At 33.8% G+C, this 13,114-nt stretch overlaps 1 protein-coding gene across 3 annotated transcripts in view; it reads right to left on the bottom strand.

The window, feature by feature from the left end:
• Positions 1-12,741, bottom strand: part of CDKAL1 (CDKAL1 threonylcarbamoyladenosine tRNA methylthiotransferase) — a 625,067-nt gene extending 612,326 nt beyond the window's left edge. Inside the window, exons 1-4 of one of the 3 annotated variants that reach the window (XM_074272562.1) lie at positions 12,609-12,741; positions 11,982-12,018; positions 6,952-7,121; positions 5,571-5,683 (exon numbers count right to left, since the gene is read on the bottom strand). In XM_074272562.1, the coding sequence (XP_074128663.1) occupies positions 5,571-5,683; positions 6,952-7,121 (283 nt within the window). In that variant the 5' untranslated portion in view covers positions 11,982-12,018; positions 12,609-12,741. Of the gene's footprint in view, positions 1-5,570; positions 5,684-6,951; positions 7,122-11,981; positions 12,019-12,160; positions 12,184-12,383; positions 12,468-12,608 lie in introns of those variants that run through there. The other 2 variants (XM_074272579.1, XM_074272570.1) reach the window with 2 other exon arrangements.
• Positions 12,742-13,114: the final 373 nt, after the last annotated feature.

Below are 13,114 nucleotides of genomic sequence, written 5' to 3'. Positions count from 1 at the left end.
TCAAACTGAATTTGAACTGTACATAAGAGCCATTGTTAAGGATTACTTCCTTCTATCTTCTCAGCTGCTAATTCAGTGTTCTGGGCTGAGTAAATGTTTTATGGATGTTTAATTGATTTTAGACCTCTTCATTCTTCCTTACAAAATCTTCTACAACAGCTTTTAAGAAAAAACTTAATTACAGAATAGGTTTATATGTCTCTCACACAGATGATGTAATTATTACTACTTGGGTTATTAAGTTTTATAAAAACAAAAATGGTCATAACTCCACTTTGGCTGGCATAACTATTAAGTATAAAAATATAAATGTGCACAGACAGGTAGTTAAGTCTATGTGACTGTCAATCTTAGATGGTGATTTTTTGGCAGGTAATATGCACAGAACCTTTGGGTACACAACTTTCAAAATGTGAAAGTATATTTTTAGGATCTTTTACAGTTAAATTATAACATCTATTTTTCCAACACCTTCCTTGATATAGAGTCATTTGTGTATTTGGACAATGAACTAATTACATTGTTATAATGAATTTGACCGCAACCTTTTATTTGCATTTGAAAAACCAAAGATTTATTTTTATGTAATATCCATTTTAAAAGCACATTTAACACCTGTAGTTGTTGCTCATAATCTGTAAGTTATAAGCAACCTGCATTTTACTGTACTTTCCATCATTCCCAATCTACTTTCCTCAACAACAGCGAAAGATGGTATGTAGAGCAGATCTTCTTTACTCAATTCCTCTAAGAGACCACAAAGGGAGTTTTCCTTGCTCAGGCTAGCCATTCCAGTATTCCAAGTGTACGATTCCCATCTCATTCATCTGTAATACAAGGTCTGGTGAAAAAGACCATCTAGTAAATGTATTTATTGTTTCTACCCCAACCCATACTATATATAAATGTATATTCTTTGGAGCAGACCTGAATCTGAAATTCCAATATATGCTCAAAATTTTCACCTTAAACCCCTCAATTCATTCATATTCTCTGTGTGTATGTATCTCTCTCTCTCTCTCTGTCTCTCTCTATATATCTTTTATGTGTATATATGTATACACACATGTACATTTACATATATGATAATGCTATAATTTACATGTGGTAATCTTGGTTTGAAATATATATTCTCTGCCAAAAGAAACAGCTGGGGGGGGGGGGAGAATCTATCATGAAGTTTCTTTTTATTGGGGGAGGGGTCAACATCTATAAAATTAGAAAGATAAATTTCTAATCATGTCTTCTTTTCAAACTTTCCTTATGAAATAAAAGTCAAAAAGTTAGCAGTCATATTTCATCTAAATATATCCCTAAAAGAAGCATTTTAATACTTCATCCCACAGGTAAAATAGATGAACAATTTTCATCAACAAACCTTTGGGCAGAAAGAGGTAAGTAAGAAAGGTTATCAAGAAGATAAATAAATTTTTAATTTCTGTCTTGGGTCAATAGCTATCAATTTTCCTGTACACAGGACACAGAAAGAGTAGCTATAATTTAATTATAATCTAAAGAAATGTCTCATTCTTTTTAGTCATCTCTTTGGTATTTATGTAAAATATCCACAGGTGAAGGCATAATTAAGATCATTAGATATCTCTAATGTACAAAAGAATGTATTTGTATTTATATAGCTCTATTTTTAGGCTTGGAATCAAACGAAATAAATTAATGCAAAACAATCTATAAACCCTAAAGCAATAAAGTTTAAAAAATATTACATATCCTTCATATACCTGCATAGATATATAAAAGATATATTATTATAATTGTAATAAGACCAGATTGGACCTTAAGACTCTTTTTAAATAGATGGTCATCATTTGATTCTACCTTATACAAATGTTTCAAGCCTCAAAACCCAGATCAGTATACCCAGATCAGTATTTATCTTCACTAGAATGTAGCAGAGCTTAGTGAAGTTAAAAATAAAATAAAATAAAAACTTAGTCAAGAAGGCTGGGAATAATAATACGTGACATGTATCTATTTCTTAAGGATGTAGTGAAACTCATGAAATAACATATGTAAAGACCTTTAAATGGTTTCTTTAACTACAAAGTAAGCTTGAGGTAGAAAAATGTCATCCTCAAAATAGTTAAACTAACATTTTATTATATATAGCTGTCTGATATATATGTATACACACAACCACAATTAATCTATCACACAAGAGAGAGACAGAGACAAAGAGAACACCTTAAAACATTCAGCCTACTTATACCTATGAATGACTTTTGGGCCCCATATAGCAAGATGGATAGAAAAAGCAAAATTGCTAGAGAAAGTAGAAGAGTATATGATATAAAGTAGATTAACAAATCTCCAAATTGCGTTCCTCCCTTCCTTCATCTCCACTAAAACCCCAAAAGAAATATAGCCTAAGAATGCTATATATCACCATATTATTAAGCCTGAATTTTAGTATGTGATAGGAAGAATAATTCCAGAAATTACACTATGATATTCAAATGTCTACTCTAGAACTAAAAGTAAGAAAGACAAAAGCAGCACTAAGCTACAAAAATGAACTTCATATGATGTGATCAACTAGAATATCTCAAAAAAACAAAAACAAAAACAAAAAAAAAACCCAAAAACACCTCAATGAATGTCAATATGATAAAAGAATATGAAATTAAATTGTTTAAAACTATACTAGTAATACTCAGTAATTTTAATACTAAGACATATATAGACAAAAATAAAATTTTAATCATCATTCCTTAAACAAAATCAAGAAGAGATATTTTCAGAAATAGAAAAATTAAATAAAGAACTGTATGTACATTTTGTAGCTGTATGCAACTAAAACACTTCTTTCAATATTACATTCTTTGTTATAGGAGATATCTCCTTCTGGAAACAGGTGGGAAAGAGATACAATAAGAAATGTAAATTAAAAAAAAAAAATCCTCAGAATGTAATTTTTTTTGAGTGGGGAAAAAAAGTGACTATTTCAACAGTCTACATCACAGATGATGTAGGTCTAAATTAAGAGTTATGGCAGTTTGAATGAAAAAATTAGAGATGATATGGAAATAAAATTCACATGACATGTGATAAATAAGAATGAAAGGAGGGAACAGGAATAGTCAAAGATGACTCTGAGGTTTCTGAGCCAGAGTTATAGAAGGACAATAATGTATTCAACAGGAATAAAGACACTAGAAATAGATACAGTATTTTTTGGGTAGAGATGTTTAGCAGGCATTTGGAAATATAGAAAATCAGAGAGAGAATGGAGCTTAGAGGTATAAATCTAGAACAAACCCTAAAAAAGACAACACCTTAATCTAAAGGGAACAAATGAAAAGACCGTGGAAGAAAGAAAAGGTCATAAGATAGTCACAAAGGAAGGCAATGAACCAATTAAACAACAAAGAGTACTCAAACAAAGATGAACAAAAAAAGAATTATGAGCTCAAATTAGTTTCTCTAATAGTATATACACATAATAAATGTATACACTCTCTTTAACTATCTAATTTATGCAGATTTGTCCACAAAGCTACCATACCATAAAATTAGATATGTATGTATTTTAAGAACTAGAATCTTAGATGGCCACCTGGTAAAATCTAAATTTTTTTCCCCAACAAAAACTATAGCTATGTTTATGATATGTAACTATTATCAGTAATATATAATCATATATATATAAATGGATATTATATTTATGTCATATATATCATATATACATATATCTTATATATAAATATATATCATATCTATAAATATATCAGCAACATATAAAGTAAATATACAAGGAAATCTACATCCAAAATAAGGGCTCCTTCAGTTACTTTAGAAGACAATATAGTCACTTCAGTGACAATGCCACAGGTTATAACATTTGTAAAATTTCTCCTTTAGAACAGCCTTATCAGATTACAAGCCAAAGAATAAAAGTGATCTCATTGCTTTATAATTATCCCTCATCTTTAACTAAAAATCAGTTACCTAACTTGACAAAAAAAGAAGCTTGACTTCATATAAATTTTAGCTATTTTAAAACATTAACTGTATCCCCAAAGGACAAATATTTACTACTATTGAAAAAAACAAAAACAAACAAAAAAAAACCCTATCATTCCAAAGGCTACCATTCCAAATGCAGTTTTCAATGTATTTTAAGGAATGACCAAATATTAGAATTAGTGTAAATATAGCTTTCTGAGTTGACCATTTTGAAAGAGACACTCAGAGATATAATAGTTACATCTCATACTTCACCTGTCTGTATAAACATTCATCAATTCCTCAATTTTAGGAATGACATATCTCCTAGAAGACTACATGGAGTGAAAACTGAATTGAGTTCAATAAAAACCACTAAAGATCCTGTTTCCTGAAAATAAACTAAGAGGACTTAGAAGAACTAGTACTGACATTAACTAATCTCTTGAAAGTCTTAAGCAGTTCTGCTAACGGGATAACTATCTTCCTAACTATTTAGATTTGAGAGCTTAACCTGTAAGAAGAAACAATTTAGTATTTTATCCACCTAATCCTTCCCAGTTTACCACCACCCTCACTTTAAAGTTGTAAAAATTTCTCCAATGTTATTAAATGAAATAGTTAAGTAGATATAGCTTTCAAAACAGTATATCTATGCATCATTACATGAAAAAAAATTAAGTATTTTATTTGTATTTTTGACTAGTACATCAAAAGCACTTAGATAAATTGGATGACTACTAAAATATTATAGTAAAATATATTCTAAAATACCTGCATTACAAAATAAAGTCAAGTTCCAATGATCCATTCTAATAAAGGGAATCAGTGGCATAGACAAGCCTAAATCATTTAAATTTAGTTTTAAAATATATTGCAATTTCTGTGAAGCTAATTTAATTTCCTAATTATGTTTATTTACTATTAGTCTTAGTTTGCATTCTTGGTATACATATCAGCTAGGCAGCTAAGAAAAATGACCCCAGAAAAAGGATGAATGAGAGAAGTTAATCTGAGATATGAATATGCATATGAATAATCCACAAAGCAGATAATCAAATCCAAACAATATTTTTTCCTTTTCACTTTTCTCAAAAGAATGCAAATCACACAATTAAAAATTAAACTTAGTTGTAAATCTCTGGTACTTAATAAGCATAGGAGAATGGAATATTTTATGTCAAACAACAGAATTAGGAGCATAAAATGCATGGGGCTGATTATTAGATTATAAATGAAAATAGATTAAATATTGTTTTAAGATAACATTTCAAAATTCTTAAAGAAAAAAATTCAAAAGGTACCCTCCTAAAGCTGAAATTAGACCATTAAAGTTGGACTGTAAATGCTTATTTATGAAAACAAATCTAAATAATTAGTCTATGTTTGCTGAATCAAATTAGAAAATAATATTTGATGTAAAAAAAGCATACCACAAGTTCAATTAAAGCCAATGCTAAGAGCTTTTGTTTTTTTCAAACTTATTAGTCATAAGCATTAAAAATATTTTTTGCTATCTAAGGGATGTTACCATAAATCTTAATACCAAACTAAATATGAGCAAACAACGATAAGCATTCAAAAACATAACAGTACTGTCTAATTACCTGTAATTTTGTATCCATAAGCAGCTAGTTGACCAGCCATATATTCGCCATCTGAATTATTGTGGGAACAACCCCATGTGCGTATCCAAATTTTCTGAATACCAGGAATAGTACTATGGAGTAATTAGAATGTAAAACAGTCAGATGAAGTAACTTCAAACCAAAATCCAATAGTCCCACATGAACCAAAATTGTATGTGTTCAGTTATATGTATTTCACTTCGTTTACCACTTGCCAATTCAGATAACATACATCAGCTATAGACATGAATATTCTTTCCTGAAGTCTTCTGCAAATAAAGATCATAAACTTCTAAAAAAAAAAATTTCATTTAAAATGTTCTCTGCTTTTTCCCTTCTGATATAAAAAATTATATATTTATTACCATTATCAAAGTATTACAATTAAGTTCAGGTCCTAAAACTTGAGGTTCATACAAATACTGATAGAGAACAAAATTATTTTAGCTGCCTAAAGAAAAAAAAAAAAAACAAAACACCTTACCTAGTATATTACGTAGCAAATGATATCAGCAATCAACAACATTAGAACTTACTAATAATTAAACATTACATAAATGGTAGAACTAAAAAAGAAAAATCCTACCAATAAAATTAAGGTTTCATGTTAACGAACTTTTTTCCTTAAATAAAATATTCTAAAAATGAAACTTTCATACTAGAACATTCATTCCCAAATTTAGATGGCACTAGACTAAACTTAGATATTAAAAACTGCTTTTCAAGATGATGTGAGTAATTTGGCAGTCATTAAAATTCAAGTAAATAAAATACAAATTAATACAAATGGAGAAATTTTTAAATTTGACTTAAGATGTAACTACTGCATAAAAAAAAGATAATTCCACAATACAAAACAAATTAACCTACATAATTCTAGTAAGAAATTATATGTTTTGTTGCTTGTTTTTTTGTTTCTCATGTTTTCTCTTTTGATTGGACTTTTCTTGCAGTTTGACAAATATGGAAATGTATTTACAAAAACCACACATATTTAACCTATACTGAATTGCTCGCCATTGGGAAGGAAGAAAAATTTGGAAAACAAGTTTTCTTAAGGTAAACATTGAAAACTACCTTTGCATGTATTTGAAAAAAGAAAATTATTAAAAAATAAAGAAATTATACTATGGACCCATCCATTTACTAAGTAGTTTCTTCTACTTTTCAGTGCAATTTTCTAAAAAAAACCTTTTTAAAGATCTAAAAAGATCTTTAAATACATCAAATTTGTCATTTTCCCAGTCCCTATATACCTTAAATTCAAAACAGAAATGGTCACAATATTATTTTAGCATTATTAATATACAATACCTACATCTTTCACAAAGACCTGAGTAATTTTTAGAACAACACTAACCTATCATTTGGTGGATCATCTTCCTCTTGCAAACATTTTTGGGTATTACGTATTCGCACTTTTGGAACAATACTTTTTCTTGAAAAATATCTATCACGAGGCTTTGAGTCTTCTCTTGACACAATATCTTCTATATCTTCAAGTGGTGAATCACAGGATGCAGCAGGCATCTTTCCCATAAGATAAAAAGAAAATATAATTCAGAAGCAGCAGATATTTTCTCTATAACAAAAATAGAATATATAATTCACAGATATAGTTAAATTTCCTTTCATTACACTGTGAGCTACCTGTATAACACCAGAAAAAACCATATATTCTCTTAGTGCAATAGGCCAGAGGTATCAAACATGCAGGCCACAATACTCCTGGGGATGGCTTGAACTACACTAAAATGCAGTTGAGAAAATTTAACCAAATAAATAAAAACAAAATGAAACATAGATAATATTACATTTTAAGACTAAGTCAGCATATGGCCCACAGGAATCTTATATATGATTTAGTGCACCTTACTTCTTTTTGAGTTTGACACCACAGCTCTAGGTAAATCTTTAGAGGTGATCCTAAGTAGCTATATTGTTAAATGACATTTTCTCAGTGAAGAGCTCCCTATACTACCGATGAAATCTCAGATCTAGGGTGGGGCATTGTGCTAAAAGATAGAGCTATAAAAAATGTTAAGATGGACATTGCTCTCAAAGAATTCACAATGCAATGGAAGAAACATGTAATTACAACAGTGTAACTATATGTACAAAATAAATGGAGAGAGATGACAAAGGTAAGGTGTTAGGTTCTTACTAAGTGCTAAATCCTTTCTTAGCAATTCTCTAGTCGGCCTTTCGGGGAGTTTTACCCCTGTGAACTCCTGGGGAGGAGCTTGCATGTTTAGGAGGAGCAAGTTCATTGGTTTTAGTATTTTTTCCCAGAAGCCCCTGAATTATTCCACGCCCATTCTCTGGGAGAATAAAAGAAGACACCATTGTTGGAGGAACAAGGTCAGTTTTACTGCGGATTTCCAAGTATATAGGAGGCTATAAAGTATAAAACTGAAAAAAAAGTAGGAAGAAATCAGATTAAAAAGGATTTTCTATTTGATCCTGGAAGTAATAGGTTGTTACTGGAGTTTACTGAATGGGGCAAGGGAGGGAGATGGGAGAGGGACAGACTTGCACTTCAGAAAAATCATTTTCAGGATCTATATCAGAGTAATAGCAGTGTCAGAGAAAAGGGAACCTATATTAGAAATATTCCAAAGGTAAGTGACAGACTTGGGCAGGATGGGGAAAGGGACAGTGAGAGAGTGAGGGGTCAAAGATGATACCCTACTTTCTAAGTCTGGGAGACTAAAAGTATGGTAGCACCCATGACAATAATAGGGAAATTAGGAAGAAGAAAGAGTTTGGGAAAAGACAAGGAGTTTGGTTTTGGATATGTTGAACTTAAGATGTCTAGGAGACATCTATTTTGAGACATCTAATAGGCAGCTGGAGATGAAATTCAGGAGGTCAATACAAAATGCAGTCCTGAGAGCACGGTTTACTCCATTGGAGCAGATGAGATTACCAAGTGAGAAGGGGAAGTGAAGAGGGGCTAAGACAGGTTCCTGTGGAACACCCATGACTAGTAGGCATGACCTAGATGAATATCTAACAAAAGACACTAAGAAGAAGCTCTCAGATGAGTAGAAGAACTAGAGTGTTATCATGGAAACCTAGAGGAAAAAAGAGTATCAAGAGAAGAGGGTGAGTGACAGTATCAAAAACTGCAGAGAGGGGCAGCTAGGTGGTGTAGTGGATAGAGCATCAGCCTTGAATTCAGAAGGACCCGAGTTCAAATCTGGTCTCAGACATTAACACTTCCTAGCTGTGTGGCCCTGGGCAAGTCACTTAACCCCAGCCTCAGGGAAAAAAAAAAAAAAAAAAAACTGCAGAGAAACACAAGAATAAGGACAGAGAAAAGACTATTAGTTTTTCCAACTGAGAGCTCATTAGTATAAGTTTCTTAAATAGTGACCTGATATACAGACCTATACACTTAGATGAGTCTCCATCTGACAATTTGAGAGAGGAGGGATGCATTTAGAAACATTTTGCTCCTTATTTATACTCATATAGATTTGTTGATTCTTCCTAATTCTCAATTCTGGATGTCTCTCTTCTAAGTGACTCCCATCTCCATCCCAGGTTTCTTTTATTAGTATGTTCTTTACTTCTCTTTCCTATTCTATCAAGTAAATGATTTCAATTAGATTCATAAAGTTCCTTTCCAGCTCTAAATCTATGATAATGATGATCCATACATGTTTATGTGACAAAACACAATCCACTTTGACTACTGAATAGTTCATGTGAAGGGTAGCAGAATGAGATATGTTGGTCAGGTAGGGTGGCAAAGGGTTTCAGAGGGACCTAAATGCTAGACAAAATAAAATGAACCTTATTTCATTCAAAATAAGGAGATACTAGAGATTTCTAACACAGACCTGTGCATATGAAATATTAGTCTAGTGGCAACACGAAGGATAAGTGAGCAGGGAGATGGAAGTAAGAGGGTAGAGAGATAAAGAGACAGAGAACACAGAATATGATGGAAGGATTCATCAATTCATAAACATCTAACAATGTATTAAAGATCTGGCTCAAGGTACTGTCAAGAGAAACAGAAGAGACATATCTGACAAGCAGCAATAAGATTGTAAGACTGAATATAATGACTAAAAAAAGGAAAGATAACCAAACAAAATACCTAAGAAATGAGAGAGGAGCAGTTTGGAGAGAAGATTACAGTTAGAATACACTGAATTTTAGGTTTTGACAGAAAAAGTGCAAAGTGTAAACAATTGAAGATATAGAACTTTATCTAGTTCTAGATGACAATACAGTGGATAGAAGAGTACACTGGAAATTACAAAGACATGGGTTCAAATCTAGTTTCAGAGACCTATTATCTGTGCTGAGCAAGTCACTTAACCATTGGTTGCTTTAGTATACTCATTTATAAAATTTATATACTTTATATACTGCTTTAGTATACTCATTTATAAAATGGGCATCACAGCACCTACTTCTCAGAGTTGTTCTGAATTGCAAATAACAGCTGCAAAGCATTTAATACGGTGCCTGGCCTATGGTAAGCACTATAACTATAAGCTATTATCATTATTAACATTACAATGAGGCCTTGAGAATTAAACCAGAATTTTGAAGTTAGAATGAAAGCAATGAAGATATGAAAGTCAACAACATAGTAATAACACCATCATGAGAACATATAATGTCTCAAAGGAGAACTTTGAATAAAACTTGAATTTCAGGGTTTTGCAAGCTAAATAGGCATCTGTTCTTTAACCATAAATTTTATGCCTATATTCCATCATTTCTTCTCATATCCCAGTGTTGGTGAAAGACACTCCAAGTCCCACAGGATGAGCAATGGTTGTAGGGGCAAGACATGAGCCAGGAAAAGGTGACTACAAGCACAGATTTACAAGGCAGGACTTCAAAACCTCTCACCCACTTCAGTTTGTTTACACACTGCCATAGCCTCAAAAAAGGGGGCCAGATAAGGAACTATACGATGGGGCTCAAATTCTGGCAAGTTTGGGCAAGTTATCTAATCTCTATGGGCCTCAAATCTCTCATCTAAGAAGTATAGAAGGAATAGAAAAGACAACCTCCAAAGTTCCTTTCATCTGTAAATCTATGACTCTATAGCCTTGTGCCTCTCAATCTTTTCCTGAAAAGCTTCACCTAAAAGCTTGAAGGTTTTTAAAATCCACATTAAAAAGGAAACTAGGAAAATAAAAGGAATTATGGGTATGTGCTAGATAAAATGGGCAGGGTGAAATCACATAATCCATAGAGGACAATTTTTCTTTTGATTATAATTTGATGGGGATATTCATTTTTAAGCAGCGTAATGCATAGGAAAGAGCAACAGATTTTGAAGGATTGTGGTGTTCAAATCTTGGGTCTATCACCATTCCCTATCATCTCCAGGATCAAAAATAAAATGCTCTAGCATTTAAAGCAGGGGTTCTCAAACTACGCTCTTCAGGCCAGAGTCGACCTGCTGAGAACATTTATGCGTCCCCACCTGGTTATGGCAAATGGGCTGAGTTTTTGTTTTTACTATAGTCTGGCCCTCCCACAGTCTGAGGGACAGTGAACTGGCCTCCTATTTAAAAGTTTGAGGACCACTGATTTAAAGTCCTTCATAACTTGGCCCCTTCCTACCTCTACAGTCTTCTTATAACTTACTTCCCTCTAAACACTCTGCAAGTGCTGTGACAATGGCCTCCTCACTATTTCTCATGCATGACAGCCAGGAATTTTCCCTGGCAGTTCTCCTATGTCTGGTCTGCTCTCCCTCTTCAACTCTGTATCCCGGCTTCCTTGGATTCCTTCAAATGTCAACTAAAATCTCACTTTTTCAAAGAAACCTTTCCTATGCTCCTTTAATTTTAGTGTCTTGCAGGTACACTCCCCCAGTTGTTTGTGTGTGTATGTATTTAGCAAAGTTTACATACATTTAGCACAGTGTGGCACTTAATAAATGTCAGCTGAATGACTTTTATAGCCTTAGGGACCCTCTCATTTCCTTCTCAAAACTACACTTGTCCATGGTAAATTTCACTATCAATCTACAAGTATTTAATAAGTTCCTATAACATGACAGTCATTGCTGGAGATGGAAGAACAAAAAGTAAATAATCTCTGACCTCAGGAAATTGACAGTCTTGGATGGAGATTATTTAGCACACTGCAAACCCTAAGGCATCATACAAATGCTAGCTACCATTAGCTATTATTACAAAACAATGCAAAGGAGACTAATGCCAGGTGTAGGTTTAGATGCAAGTCTTCTGACAGCAAGCCCTGATACATCATTGAACCAGAATCCTCCAAGCTCCCCTTGGAAGACAAAGGGGTTATTACAGAGGTAAGGGAGAGGGGAGGAACATTTCTTCTGCAAATGACTACACTCTAACATGGAATCTCTAACAAATACCAAAAAACAATTACCTTGAATTTCTGCAATTTGTCCACGTCCTCTTAATCACTAAGTTGAAGAAGACAAATCAGAAAAGGCATTATTATCATTTAATAATCGCGAAGCTGATATTGAAAAAAAAAAAAAAAACCTTAAAACAATTATCCAAAAAATTGCTTTCTTTGCAAAGGCAATAAACAGGATTCCCCACCTTTAGGGGTTGGCAACTCTCTGTCCTTTTGCAATAGAAAGCAATTGCTTTTTTTTTTTTTTTTTTGGTTCCTACTTGTCCCACAAAGTGCTAGGCATTCCTCTGCACCCCAGCCTCCTGCATTCATAACGCACTTCCATCTGCAAAGATAGATTTTAAAAATGCATGACTACGAGTCCCCGGAATCACACACACACACACACACACACGCACGCACACGCACCGTGAGCAGCCGGGGCCTCACAACGCTTTTCCCACGCCGAGAAGCGGGGGCACAAGACAGAAACAAACGCGCGTGCGGCCCCAGGCCACAAGAGGCCTGGTCTCTGTTAGAGGAAGAGAGTCTCCGGCCTCTGGGCAGGGCAGTTCCCATCCTCCCCCGCCCCAGCCCTCGCCTCCCCAGATGCTAGCCCCACGACTTATAACGCGAACTAAGAGAAAGAGATACCCAAAGTCTAAGATTCAGCAGCAGCGGGAGACTTCAGATGGAGCTCGCCATGACACATACGTCCACGTTCCGTTTTCGTCGCACGCACTACGACGGTGGCTCAGAGGAGCCAACTTACGTCACCTGCGAAAGCGTATCGCCTTTCGATGATTGGATATTTAAGGTAGGGGAAGCGCGGAAAAGAAACCGATGCTCGCTTCTTGGGCGTGCCTGCTACTGCGCACGCGCAGCTTTTGGCCCCTAGTGTAGCATTTGAGTATCTAGGGAATGTTCTTTTCCCCAGGCAGGACCTGCTGGCAGAATAGATCCGGCTTAATAGTGGGCGAGTTTTGTTTGAAGGTCTATACGTGAATCAGGCAGGGAGGCGCTGATTCATTCCGTGCGTGGGCAAATCATTTATCTTACTTAGCTCTTCATCTTAAATCCTGAAATAATGATATTAACTTTTATGTAGTACTTTAAGGTTTGCAACACTCTTTAGAAATATCCATCTCTACCTCCTATTA

Source organism: Sminthopsis crassicaudata, chromosome 1 (assembly GCF_048593235.1).
Source record: "Sminthopsis crassicaudata isolate SCR6 chromosome 1, ASM4859323v1, whole genome shotgun sequence".
NCBI classification, from domain to species: Eukaryota; Metazoa; Chordata; class Mammalia; order Dasyuromorphia; family Dasyuridae; genus Sminthopsis; species Sminthopsis crassicaudata.
This window is presented reverse-complemented; position numbering and strand designations above follow the sequence as displayed.